We start from the raw sequence: 14,596 nt of genomic DNA, 5'->3' as shown, positions 1-14,596 counted from the left end.
TGTTAATTATATAATTCCACATCTGTTAATTCATAGTTTTGATGCCTTCAGAGTGAATCTACAATTTTCAGTCATGAAAACTCTTTGAATGAGAAGGTGTGTCCAAAATTTTGGTCTGTACTGTGTATATGTATATACACACACACACACACACACACACACACAGGGGTGGGACACAATAATGGAAACATCAACAAAAGTTAGTTTAATATGGTGTAGGTCCACCTTTTGCGGCGATTGCAGCCTCAATTTTCCGAGGTATAAATTCATACAAGGTGTGAATTGTTTCCAAAGGAATTGTAACCCATTCTTCAGTTAAAACACCCTCCAGTTCTTTGAGCGACGATGGCGGCGGAAGTCGACGTCTAACTCGAATCTCTAAAATCGACCATAAATGCTCAATAATGTTGAGGTCTGGGGATTGTGGGGGCCAGATGAGATGCTCAACTTCATTAGAATGTTCCTCGTGCCATGCTTTAACGATTCTAGCTGTATGAATTGGTGCATTATCATCCTGAAAGATGGCGTTCCCCTCCGGGAACAGTGCTTGAACCATGGGCGACCAAGTGCATCCTAAAATGCCTAAATAATCTCGGCTGTTAATTCTTCCATGAAGGGATATCATTGACCTGGCGGATCTCCACGAAATAGCACCACAGATCATCACAGAACCTCCGCCATGTTTTACAGCTGGGAGGAGGCAGTCTGGATGGAATGCTTCTTTTGGCTGTCTCCAAACGTACACTCTGCCAGAGGTCGGAAATAGGGTAAACGATGATTAGTCTGAGAATATCACGTTTCCACTGCTCAAGGGACCAATTCTGGAGGTTTCTACACCACTCTAAACACTTGGAAACATTTGTCATTGAGAGCAGCGGTTTTCTAATTGCAGCTCTTCCGTGGAATCCAGATTTGTGCAGCTCCCGATGAAGTTTTCGTGGAAACTGGGTTCTGTAGGTGTTCATTGAGCTCAGCAGTGATTTTCGGAGCCGTGGTCTTGAGATCCTCTCTCACAATTCGCTTTAGAGTCTGACGGTCTCTCTCAGTCAACTTCATATTTCGTCCGGACCTGTGCTTTGCTGGGAACATTTTTCCTTCTCTTTCAAACGCAGTCATTACTTTGGAGACAGTACCTCTTGACACGCCAAGCATTCGGGCACTTTCTGTTACACTAGCCCCCCCCATACGAGCACCAACAATTTGGCCTCTTTAAAAATCCGAGAGGTCTGCCATTGGTATCAGGTTCTCATCAATGTCCTTACAATTCTGCAAAACAAACAGTTAATTTACATACACATAACACAAATAATCATCTACAAAACATTACCATATGTCACGGTTTGCATGTTTATAACATGTTCGAAGATTATGATACCAAAATGTTAGGTGTTTCCATTATTTTGTCCAACGTGTGTGTGTGTATATATATATACACACACACACACACACACACACACACACACACACACACACACACACATACACACATACACATATACACATATATATATATATACACACATACACACGCACACACAGACATACACACACACACACACACACATACATACACATCTCATTGCTGTCCCCAATGGGGGGGGGGGTCACTATCTAAATTCCTTATCAATATGTCTTTGGTGTGTAAACCCACACAAACAAGGGGAGAACATACAAACTCCTTGCAGATGTTGTCCTTGGTGGGATTTGAACCCAGGACCCCAGCGCTGTAAGGCTGCAGTGCTAACCACTGAGCCATCATGCACTGTTTGCTCTGTTTCAGGGTACTGCCCTTCATCAGTGCAAAGTGTGTGATCTTGTTTGGCTGGGTGAGAGGCATCTGACCAGGAACCAAGGGGAACAAACATCACCCCTTGGATCCCTCTTCCTGAAAATACACGGACAAACTGCCAAATGTGCACTACCATTCTGCATTTCAATAGGACATCTTCCTTTTCCATTTCACACTGGGAGCAGGGATTGGAAATATATTATGACCATTTTGGAACAGTTCCCACTGACTCCTAACCGGACTCAAAGCAAATTTTTTTTTGTCAAGATCATATCATACCCAGTGAGTGTCCACAGCTTCGGCAGGGCTCGCTCAGGCTGGCTGCAGGCTGCTGAAGGTCCATACGAGGTGCGGTTTGTGGATTAGGGTTCTTCCAGCCATTGCATTTACAGACATCATTTGCCTGAAATAAGAAAAGAAAAAAGGAACATGTATATGGAGAAAAGAGATAAAAACACAACCCAGCAGTGCTATGGCAGACAATGACTGCCCTAGAATTTAGAGGCAGAAGGCTATGGAGGACACAGATTCCCCTAAAATTTACAGGCAGCAGTGCTATGGAGGACAAAGACTTCCCAAGAAATTATTCAATTTTGTGAGATGCCTACTTGAGAAGAGGAATCTAGTACTGTTATCTGATGCCTTTGTCCCCGACTCTTCTCACAAACACAAAGGGTCCGATTAAAAAAGATCAGAGTTGCTCACGCTAGTTTTGATGAGATTGTGCAGAAGTCAAGACACTCCCAATTCATGAAGAGGTGTATGCCTCTTCATGGATCAGGAGAGTCAGAAGAGTTAAATCCTACTCCAGTCCTTGCTGGAGTAAGATTTGTGGCATAGACATGATAAGCAGTGGTCACCACGGCCCTATCCCAGCTCCAGCCACTTTGTCAGAACTGGGCAAAAATGGCGTGAGAATAGCAAAAAACACCTAAATTTTAGTTCAGACTAGAGTTGCAAAAAATATATGAAACTTTTCAAAGCTTTTTACAACAGAACTCTGGCATAACGGCTTTGATAAATCGAGCACAACAAATTTTAATATAATACACGTTGTGACCTCCTGTAATCAGTGATAATGCTCCCCGAATATAGAGGGTAGCTGCTCCATCATTAATCCCGACGGCTGTGTGTAGACTATTACAGAGTATATAGTGCCCGGTAGCTTGCCGTCTAATTTATCACAATGCTACATCACTAGGAAAGATACTACGTGGCCTCGATTGATCAGTCACCAAGAGCCAGAAAAATCATGCAATGTTGTATAAGAACTGGCGAGAAACTGCACATGAACTTGAGCGCCTGGGCTGGTACTGGGGAATTGAAGATGAGCTGCAATACTAGTCTTTGCTCATAGAGGCATGGTCACAGGTGGCTGGTGGGTACACAGGGTAGTAGTCACTGGAGCATAGATTATAGCTATGATAGCAAACAGCAGCTGTGTGTAAGGCACAAACCATAACACAGCACGCTGCACCGACCCCACACAATGCACTGGTCCAAAAATGCTATAGGATTTTTACAGGATAAAAAGGGTGAAGTGGTAAAAAATGATGTGGAGAAGGCCAAACTTTTAAATTACTATTTTGCATCTGTGTTCTCTAGGAAAGCAATTGTAACATCAACTGATCTTCATGGTGCCATTGAAGGAATAAAAAAAACAGGATTTTTGGGTTGCTTACCGTAAAATCTGTTTCTCGGAGCCTTCATTGGGGGACACAGAGACCTTGGGTGTATGCTGCTGCCACTAGGAGGCTTACACTATGCACAAAAAAAGGTTAGCTCCTCCTCCGCAGTGTACACCCCACCGACCGGCAGAGAATTCCTCAGTTAGTGAGAAAGCAGTAGGAGAAGTAACAGAATAGGTTGACAACATAAACAACTCAACTGTAACCATTCAACCAAAGTAAGAACAGGAGCTGTAAAACATGGGAGGGTGCTGTGTCCCCCAATGAAGGCTCCGAGAAACAGATTTTACGGTAAGCAACCCAAAAATCCTGTTTTCTCGTTCGCCTTATTGGGGGACACAGAGACCTTGGGACGTCCCAAAGCAGTCCCTGGGGTGGGAAACAAACTTCCATCAGGCCAGCGGACTCACCACCGCGGCCTGCAGAATCCGTCTACCTAGGCTGGCGTCCGCCGAAGCGTAGGTGTGGACTCTGTAGAATTTCACAAACGTGTGAACCGATGACCATGTTGCAGCTTTGCAAAGCTGCAGTGCGGAAGCTCTGTGGCACACCGCCCAGGAGGCACCCACTGCCCGGGTAGAGTGGGCCCTGATACCTGGAGGGGCTCCGCGACGCTTAACACGGTAGGCTTCCAGGATAGCCGATCTGATCCAGCGAGCAATGGTGGCCTTTGACGCCGGGTGACCTTTCCGCGCTCCATCAGGGATAATGAAAAGAGACTGTCTTTCGCAAGGAAGTCGTCCTAGACAGATAGACTCTTACCGCCCTAACCAGGTCCAGCTTGTTCAAGGACCGCTCTCGGGGATGAGTTGGATTCGGACAAAAGGACGGTAGCACGATATCCTCGTTGAGGTGAAACGAGGACACCACCTTCGGAAGGAACGAGGGCGGAGGCCGCAGAACTACCTTATCCTGGTGGAGAACCAGAAAGGGAGAGCGGCAGGAAAGAGCTGCCAATTCCGACACGCGCCGGACGGAGGTGATGGCCACCAGAAATGCTACCTTCCAAGAAAGGAGAGAAAGGGAAATATCCTTGAGGGGTTCAAAGGGCGGACCTTGCAGAACCTCAAGAACCAGATTAAGATCCCGTGGATCCACGGGCGCCCGGTATGGCGGGACCGTGTGAGCCACGCCCTGAAGAAAGGTCTTAACCTGAGGACGGGAAGCCAACGTTTTCTGAAACAGAATGGATAGCGCCGAAACTTGACCCTTTAGGGAACTGAGGGCAAGCCCCGCATCCAATCCTGCCTGAAGAAACGCTAGGACTGAAGGGAGCGAAAAGGACATGGGCGCGACGTCATTGGTCTCACACCAAGTGAAATAGGCCTTCCAAGTACGGTAGTAAATCTTGGAAGATGATGGCTTTCTGGCTCGGATCATGGTCTGAATTACGTGGTCGGAAAATCCTGCTCATTTCAGAACCTCGGTCTCAACAGCCACGCCGTTAAATTGAGCGGCCGAGAATTGGGGTGGCAAATCGGACCCTGAGACAGCAGATCTGTTCTGTCTGGAAGCTTCCAGGGGGCGTCCGCGAGAAGGTTGACAATGTCCGCGAACCAAGACCTTCTGGGCCAATTCGGGGCGATGAGAATGACCGAAAGTCCTTCTGCCTTGATCTTCTTCAACAGCTTGGGAAGAAGAGGCAGAGGAGGGAACAGGTAGGGAAGTTCGAACTGGGACCAAGGAATGGCCAGGGCGTCGGCGCCCACTGCCAGAGGGTCCCGAGACCTGGACACGAATTGTGGGACTTTCCTGTTGAGGCGAGACGCTATGAGGTCTACATCCGGGGTTCCCCACCGAAGGCAGAGCAGATGAAACACTTCCGGATGTAGGGACCATTCTCCCGCGGCGAGACCCTCGCGGCTGAGAAAAATCGGCGGCCCAGTTGTCTACGCCGGGAATGTGAACCGCGGAAATTGTCGGAAAGGAAATCTCCGCCCAACGAAGAATCTTGGACACCTCCACCAGGGCTGAGACACTCTGTGTTCCCCCTTGGCGGTTGACATATGCCACCGCTGTGGCGTTGTCTGTCTGAATCCGTACCGGCAGTCCCTTGAGGAGCCTTTCCCAGTGGACCAGAGCAAGATGGATCGCTCGAATCTCCAGAACGTTGATCGGCAGCGCTGATTCCCGATCCGACCATCGACCCTGAACAGTGTGGTTGCGGAACACAGCACCCCAACCGAGGAGACTGGCATCTGTGGTTACTATCTGCCAGTGAATGGAAGGAAGGATCGACCCGATAGAATGAGAGGTGATGACAACCACCAGTTGAGAGACCGCTTGATCCGGTAAGAAAGATGGACAGGGCGATCCAGGGACCGAGGCGACCTGTTCCACTTCGACAGAATGGCCTGATGGAGAGGCCTGGCGTGAAATTGGGCAAAGGGAACTGCCTCTATCGCCGCCACCATCTTTCCCAGGACCCTCATGGCTGTACGGAGGGATGGGAATCGCGAGGTCTGCAGCGATCGTACTTCCTGCTGCAGAGAGAGAATCTTTTCTTGTGGGAGAAAGACCCTTGACCGACGAGTGTCGAACAGAAGACCTAGAAAGACCAGGCGTTGGGTAGGAACCAGACAGGACTTTTTCCTGTTGACGATCCACCCGAAATTGGAAAGAGTGTCCAGGACGATTGACAAACTTTGGTGAGCCTGTTGGAATGAGGGAGCCTTGATCAGAATATCGTCTAGGCACGGGAAAAGAACGAGGCCTCTGACTCTCAACAAAGCCATCAACGCAGCCATGATCTTCGTGAAGACTCTGGGAGCGGTGGCAAGACCGAAGGGCAGTGCGACAAACTGGTAGTGCTGTCGAATCGCAAAGCGCAGGAACTTCTGATGTCCGGAGAAAATTGGAACATGTAAATAGGCATCTTGGATGTCTATTGAGCACATGAATTCCTGCTCCTCATGGAGGCGATGACCGAGCGAAGCGACTCCATGCGGAAGTGGCGAAGGCGGACCCTCTTGTTGAGCAGCTTGAGATCCAAGATGGGTCGAACTGCGCCGTCTTTTTTCGGCACTACAAACAGGTTCGAGTAGAACCCCGTGAAGCGCTCCGATTCGGGAACGGGCACAATCACCCCGGAACTGAGGAGAGCGGCGATAGCCGTAGAGAACCCCGGGATCAAGGCTGGATCCTTTGGAGGCCGGGATTCGAAGAAACGATCCCGTGGGAGAGAGACGAACTCTATCTTGTATCCTGAGGATATGACCTCCCTGACCCAGGCGTCCTCCACGGCGGCCAGCCAAACGTCCCTGAAGGAAAGAAGTCGACCTCCCAATTGGAAAGGACCCTCGCGTGCCCAATGATAGTCATGCTGAAGTAGACCGTCCAGATCTAGATCTGGGCTCTCTGCCCTTGGAGGAGTGGGGTCGCCAGGAAGGAGTGGGTCTGAAGGAAACTTTCTTTCTCTCCTGGCGAGCCTGCGGTCTCTGTTGGCTGGAGGAGTTGTCCGCCGTATTGAAACGGCGGAAAGTCCGAAAGGGTCGAAACTGACGCCTTAGTGGGGGTCTGCGAGGCTTGAACTGAGGGAGGAGTGAACTCGTGCCTCCGGTGGCGTCCTTAATAATCTGGTCCAATTGGGACCCAAAGAGGCGCACCCCCTGAAAAGGCAGGTTAGTGAGGGACTTTTTAGAAGACAAGTCCGCTTGCCATGCCTTTAGCCAAATTGTACGTCGAATTGCAACAACGTTGCTTGACGCCTGAACTGCACAGGATGCAGCATCCAAGGAAGCGGAGAGAAGATAGTCCCCAGCATGGGAGATCTGATTGGCGAGATCGGCCAAATGCTCCGGTTGCGCCTTATCTAAGATGCCCTGACGAAGGTCGTCTGCCCACGTGGCTATGGCCTTTGCTGCCCAGGATGAAGCAAAGATTGGACACACCGCCGCTGAAGCCGCTTCAAAGGCAGACTTCGCCAGGGATTCTATAATCCTGTCATTAGAATCCTTTAGGGATGCCACGCCTGAAAGCGGGAGAACCGTGTTATTGGATAGCCTGGACACGGGCGGATCGACCGAGGGAGAGGCCGACCAGTTGTCCGTGAGCTCCTTAGCAAATGGGTAGAGTATGCTGAGACGTTTTCCTCTTTGAAAGCGTCTGGTCGGATCCTCTCTTTCCTTGGTAAAAATTTTCCCAAACTCGGAATGGAAAGGAAAAACCCTGGAGGGAGTTTCTGCCCGTCTGAACGAAACCTCCTGATCTGAGGATTTCGCAGGGGAGTCAGCAATATCGAAGGTAAGCAATGAGGTCCTGCACTGTGACCTTCATGCTTGCATCCTGGTCTGAATCCAGCTCTAAAATCCCCTCAGATGACCTGTCCGAAAGCGCTTCCCCTGACTCGGGAGAGGAGGCCCGAGAGGGAGGCTGGTGAGAAGGGCTATGCGGTGAGATGGGACTAGGAGAGGATTCCGGCTGGGAATCTTGCCTGGGTCTTTTGCGACTACCGCTGGCTGATTCAGATGGAACAATTTGGGACCTGCTTGGCCCTGCTAAAGAGTCCAGGGGCAACTTATCAAGAACGGCCACCAGGGACTGAGACACCCTGGTGAGGTCTGCCACTGATTGAGATAGCGAGGAGGCCCAGCCAGGCATGGGGGGCTCACTCTCACTTGGGGCCGCAGATGGCTCCTGGACGGCGTCAGGCTGAATTGGATTGCTACAATCCAGGCAGAGTGGAGTGGACTGGCCTGAGGGAAGTTTGCGATTGCACGAAGAACATGCAAAGTACTTGACTAAAGTGCAGGGGGGAGCGGTAGAGCGGGTACGATCAGACTTAGAGTTAGACATAGTGAAAAGCTGAGGTAATGCCGGAAGGTTGGGGGACAGGGGGCGGAGAAGGGTCAGTCTGCAGTGCAGAGCTACTCACGGTCCGGTGTCCCCAGAAGCGATGCTCTGCGACCTGTCAGTGGATGCAGGTCAGAGCGAAATCCGGCCGACAGACCTCTTGAAAAAAACCAGCTGGAGAAGATGCTATCCAGTGAGGAGCTGGTGCCCGGCTAACAGGCTGGGAAAATGGCGCCTTCCTGAGAAAAAGCGCGCGTTCAGGAGAGGAGGGAGGGCGGAGCACCACGCAGGGTTAACAATTCACCGCCCTCTAGCCAATAACAGGCTGGGCAAGTGAAGGACAGGCGGTGGGAGGGCCTGGGAAGAGCGGGAGAGAAGCCCGCTTAGAAGAAAGGGGCGGGGGGGCGTGGCCGCGACGCAGCGGTAGGCCCGAACTGAAGCCGGGGCCTAAATTAGTTGCGGCGGCCGCCTGTCAGCAGGGGGTCGGCGCGGAGGTCCGAAAAAGTGGGACGCCGCAGTCGCAAGCCCCTCCCAATGGGAAAAAACCCTGTGCTCCCTGTCCCCAGAAAGGGGGGAGGGAAGGGGGGGATGCCCAGCAACATTGAGCTGCCTATAGCCTTGTGGCGACTGCGAGCGACCGCAGCGCCTACAACCGGGGTTCCCCTGTGACCATTGAAGAGGCGACCGTCGGGAATGGGCAGCCAGGTAAATAAATAAAATTAAAAAAAAAAAAAATACTCACCCATCCACGATCCGTTACCTGTCTGAAGAAGTCTTGCGTCTCATCCAACCGACAGGCTCTGGTAGGCGAGTGGGAGGGAGACTGGCGACAAGGACCCCTGGAGTCGCTGGCATGTCTTGGTGTCGGCGTCCGTCTGGCTGGTCCTGCCGCGGAGAACTGCAAGGATACGGGGTGGCAGTACACGCCGTACTTGCAGACTCCATGTGGGAGTACAGATGTGACTTTTCACTCTGTATCCCTCCGTAGAACCTGAAAAGGAACGACGCACGACGAGGTAGATATGGGTCTAATGAAAGACCCGTGTCCACCTCCTACTGACACTAAGCTAAACTGAGGAATTCTCTGCCGGTCGGTGGGGTGTACACTGCGGAGGAGGAGCTAACCTTTTTTTGTGCATAGTGTCAGCCTCCTAGTGGCAGCAGCATACACCCAATGTCTCTGTGTCCCCCAATAAGGCGAACGAGAAATCCACACTATCAAGAAACAGAAATGGTGAGTGAACACTAAGCTAATTTAAATGCATTTAAATCTCCTGGTCCAGATGAATTACACCCTAGGGTACTGAAAGAGTTAGAGGAAATTGCAGTACCACTAGCCAGAATCTTTGAAAAATCCTAGAGAACAGAAGTCCCAGAACTTTGGAGAAGGGCAAATCTTGTCCCCATTTTCAAAAAAAGGAAAGATGATGAATCCAAACAATTACAGGCCAGTGAGCCTCACTTATATACCAGGAAATATCTTTGAATAAATTATTAAACAGCATGTATGTATGTACCTGGATAAGAATGAAGGGATTAAACAGAGTCAGCATTGGTTTGAAGCAAGCAAGTCATGCCAGACTAATGATGGAATCACCTGACTGTGTGGACCAGGGAAATGCAGTAGATATAGTATATTTTGACTTCAGCAAAGCATTTGATAAAATATTGCATACTATTGTTACGGAAAAGAAATGACCAAATATGGGACTGACAAGGCTATGGTTAGGTGGATTCATAACTGGCTCAGTGATCGCACTCAAAGAGTGGTGATAGATGGTTGCACATGCAATTGAAAAGTGGGGTAAGACAAGGCTCTGTCCTGGCCCCTGTGCGGTTCATCATTTTTATAAATGATCTGGATAAGGAAACTGAAGGTAAACTAATCAAATTTTCAGGTGATACAGAGCTAGGAGGGATAGCTAACAATAGAGAACACCGAGAAAGGATTCAGAAGGATCTAGATAAGCTTAAACAATGAGCAGCGAGTAACTGAATGGTATTTAACAGGCAGAAATGCAATATTCTACATCTGGGCAAGAAAAACGAAAATTACATCTACAGAATGGGAGGAATAGGGCTAAGCAACAGCATGTGTGAAAAAGACTTGGGTATACTAATAGATCACAGACTGCATGAGTCAGTGTGATGCAGCAGCAAAAAAGGCAAATGCAATTCTAGGATGCATTAATAGAAGCATACAGTCTAGATCACGTGAAGTCATTATTGCTCTCTACTACTCTCTGGTCAGACCTCATCTGGAATACTGTGTCCAGTTTTGGGAACCACATTTTAAAAAAAACACATCAACAAACTGGAGTTCAGAGAAGAGCAACCAGGATGGTGGGCAGACTGCAAAGTATGTCCTACAAGGAACATCTAGCTTGCAAAAATGAAGGCTAAGTGGTGACTTTATAGCTGTCTACAAATATATGAGGGGATATAACAGCTTAGAGGGATCATCATTCTTTTTTGCACATGGAATGAAACTGAAAGGGAGAAGACACAGATTAGAAGAAACATTTTGACAGTCAGAGCCATCAATGAGTGGAACAGACTGCCACAAGTGGTGGTGAGTTCTCTTTCACTGGAAGTCTTGAAACAGAGGCTGGACAGACATCTGTCTGGGATGATTTAGTGAATCCTGCTTTGAGCAGGGGGTTGGACACGATGAGCCTAGAGGTCCCTTCCAACTCTACGATTCTAGGAGCCTGCACACTATGCCGAGCCTGCACGATGCACCGAGCCTCCACACTGCGCCGAGCCTGCACGATGCACCGAGCCTCCACACTGCGCCGAGCCTGCACGATGCACCGAGCCTCCACACTGCGCCGAGCCTGCACGATGCACCGAGCCTCCACACTGCGCCGAGCCTGCACGATGCACCGAGCCTCCACACTACGCCGAGCCTGCACGATGCACCGAGCCTCCACACTACGCCGAGCCTGCACGATGCACCGAGCCTCCACACTACGCCGAGCCTGCACGATGCACCGAGCCTCCACACTACGCCGAGCCTGCACGATGCACCGAGCCTCCACACTACGCCGAGCCTCCACACTACGCCGAGCCTGCACGATGCACCGAGCCTGCACGATGCGCCGAGCCTCCACACTACGCCGAGCCTGCACGATGCGCCGAGCCTCCACACTACGCCGAGCCTGCACGATACGCCGAGCCTCCACACTACGCCGAGCCTGCACGATGCGCCGAGCCTCCACACTACGCCGAGCCTGCACGATGCGCCCAGCCTCCACACTACGCCGAGCCTGCACGATGCGCCGAGCCTCCACACTACGCCGAGCCTGCACACTACGCCGAGCCTGCACGATGCGCCGAGCCTCCACACTACGCCGAGCCTGCACGATGCGCCGAGCCTGCACGATGCGCCGAGCCTCCACACTACACTGAGCCTGCACGATGCGCCGAGCCTGCACGATGCGCCGAGCCTGCACGATGCGCCGAGCCTGCACGATGCGCCGAGCCTGCACGATGCGCCGAGCCTGCACGATGCGCCGAGCCTGCACGATGCGCCGAGCCTGCACGATGCGCCGAGCCTCCACACTACGCCGAGCCTGCACGATGCACCGAGCCTCCACACTACGCCGAGCCTGCACGATGCGCCGAGCCTCCACACTACGCCGAGCCTGCACGATGCGCCGAGCCTCCACACTACGCCGAGCCTGCACGATGCGCCGAGCCTGCACGATGCGCCGAGCCTGCACGATGCGCCGAGCCTGCACGATGCGCCGAGCCTGCACGATGCGCCGAGCCTCCACACTACGCCGAGCCTGCACGATGCGCCGAGCCTTCACACTACGCCGAGCCTGCACGATGCACCGAGCCTCCACACTACGCCGAGCCTGCACGATGCGCCGAGCCTGCACGATGCGCCGAGCCTTCACACTATGCCGAGCCTGCACGATGCGCCGAGCCTGCACGATGCACCGAGCCTCCACACTACGCCGAGCCTGCACGATGCACCGAGCCTCCACACTACGCCGAGCCTGCACGATGCACCGAGCCTCCACACTACGCCGAGCCTGCACGATGCACCGAGCCTCCACACTACGCCGAGCCTGCACGATGCGCCGAGCCTCCACACTACGCCGAGCCTGCACGATGCGCCGAGCCTGCACACTACGCTGAGCCTGCACGATGCGCCGAGCCTGCACGATGCGCCGAGCCTTCACACTATGCCGAGCCTGCACGATGCGCCGAGCCTTCACACTACGCCGAGCCTGCACGATGCGCCGAGCCTTCACACTACGCCGAGCCTGCACGATGCGCTGAGCCTGCACGATGCGCCGAGCCTGCACGATGCGCCGAGCCTTCACACTACGCCGAGCCTGCACGATGCGCCGAGCCTTCACACTACGCCGAGCCTGCACGATGCGCCGAGCCTGCACACTACGCTGAGCCTGCACGATGCGCCGAGCCTGCACGATGCGCCGAGCCTTCACACTATGCCGAGCCTGCACGATGCGCCGAGCCTTCACACTATGCCGAGCCTGCACGATGCGCCGAGCCTTCACACTACGCCGAGCCTGCACGATGCGCCGAGCCTTCACACTACGCCGAGCCTGCACGATGCGCTGAGCCTGCACGATGCGCCGAGCCTGCACACTACGCCGAGCCTGCACGATGCACCGAGCCTCCACACTACGCCGAGCCTGCACGATGCGCCGAGCCTGCACGATGCGCCGAGTCTGCACACTACGCCGAGCCTGCACGATGCACCGAGCCTGCACGATGCACCGAGCCTGCACGATGCACCGAGCCTGCACGATGCGCCGAGCCTGCACGATGCGCCGAGCCTGCACACTACGCCGAGCCTGCACGATGCCCCGAGCCTCCACACTACGCCGAGCCTGCACGATGCGCCGAGCCTGCACGATGCGCCGAGCCTGCACGATGCACCGAGCCTGCACGATGCACCGAGCCTGCACGATGCACCGAGCCTCCACACTACGCCGAGCCTGCACGATGCACCGAGCCTCCACACTACGCCGAGCCTGCACGATGCGCCGAGCCTGCACACTACACCGAGCCTGCACGATGCGCCGAGCCTGCACACTACGCCGAGCCTGCACGATGCGCCGAGCCTGCACGATGCCCCGAGCCTCCACACTACGCCGAGCCTGCACGATGCGCCGAGCCTGCACGATGCGCCGAGCCTGCACGATGCGCCGAGCCTGCACGATGCGCCGAGCCTCCACGATGCACCGAGCCTGCACGATGCACCGAGCCTCCACACTACGCCGAGCCTGCACGATGCGCCGAGCCTCCACACTACGCCGAGCCTGCACGATGCGCCGAGCCTGCACACTACGCCGAGCCTGCACGATGCGCCGAGCCTGCACGATGCACCGAGCCTCCACACTACGCCGAGCCTGCACGATGCGCCGAGCCTGCACGATGCCCGGACATAGGCTGAGTGCAGGCAGCAGCTCCCCGCCGTCATTATTTACCTTACACGCCGAGAACACCCCGAGCTTCTCCAGCTTCTTGGCCCGGGGAAGGGCCCTGACCTGAGCTTTTCTCTGGCTGGCTCTCTGCTGCTGGCTCAGGCCAGGCCTGGCCGGATCACTGCTCCCGGCGCTGCTTCCCGCTGCTGCGGCCACGCCAGATGTCCCGCTCTGCCCGGTGACAGGAGGAGACTGCACACTGCTCCGGGACTGCGAGGCCTGCACCAGCTCCGCCATAGCAACGATGTACACCGCGTGCTGGAGCAATAAAGTTCTGCCTTTCAAAGTGGCCGCTGGGAGTGATCTGAGCATGTGCGCCATGCAAGGCATGCCGGGAGTTGTAGGCTTTGTTTTAACGTTGTATTGCAGCTCTAACCTTACCATTCACACTTGTGGGATTTGCTATCCGTTTTTTTAAGGCCTCATGTTTCTTTTGTAAGCACTTTTTACACTGTGCAGGAGGGTTTCAGCTTGTAGCTATTGCTCTGTGCAGGATTTTTGAAAAGAGGCCGATTCTTCGCTTTTGTGCCTTTTTGGCAAGTTTGTATTGGTTTACGCCTGTTTTTTTGCTTATGCCACACTCGTCTTTTCATTTGGGCCTTTTTTCTAGTTCCTCATTATGGACAGGATTTAGGGTCTCCAGATATTTTCACCTCGGTTATTTGCAACATTTTTAAAAGTTGTAATTTTTTTTGCACTAATGTACATGAAGTGATTTTATGGTATCGATTCAATATTTATGGGGTTTTTTTACATTTTATTTCACTTTTCTTTTTCGTCTTGCCTTTAATCATTACCGTTTTTTGCCCCAAATTCTTCAAAATGGTTCAGGCGGTTCGTGGATTTTGCGCAGAGGGGAT

At 52.9% G+C, this 14,596-nt stretch overlaps 1 protein-coding gene across 1 annotated transcript in view; it reads right to left on the bottom strand.

Moving 5' to 3' along the window:
- The window catches only part of KAT2A (lysine acetyltransferase 2A), a 73,890-nt gene extending 59,855 nt beyond the window's left edge, over positions 1–14,035 (bottom strand). Inside the window, exons 1-2 of the mRNA XM_073572350.1 lie at positions 13,740–14,035; positions 2,069–2,192 (exon numbers count right to left, since the gene is read on the bottom strand). Of these exons, the coding sequence (XP_073428451.1) occupies positions 2,069–2,192; positions 13,740–13,973 (358 nt within the window). The 5' untranslated portion in view covers positions 13,974–14,035. The remainder of the gene's footprint in view (positions 1–2,068; positions 2,193–13,739) is intronic.
- Between the last annotated feature and the right edge of the window lie 561 nt (positions 14,036–14,596).

This window comes from Dendrobates tinctorius, unplaced genomic scaffold, assembly GCF_039654945.1.
Source record: "Dendrobates tinctorius isolate UK_male_01 unplaced genomic scaffold, ASM3965494v1 ptg000032l, whole genome shotgun sequence".
Taxonomy (NCBI): domain Eukaryota; kingdom Metazoa; phylum Chordata; class Amphibia; order Anura; family Dendrobatidae; genus Dendrobates; species Dendrobates tinctorius.
This window is presented reverse-complemented; position numbering and strand designations above follow the sequence as displayed.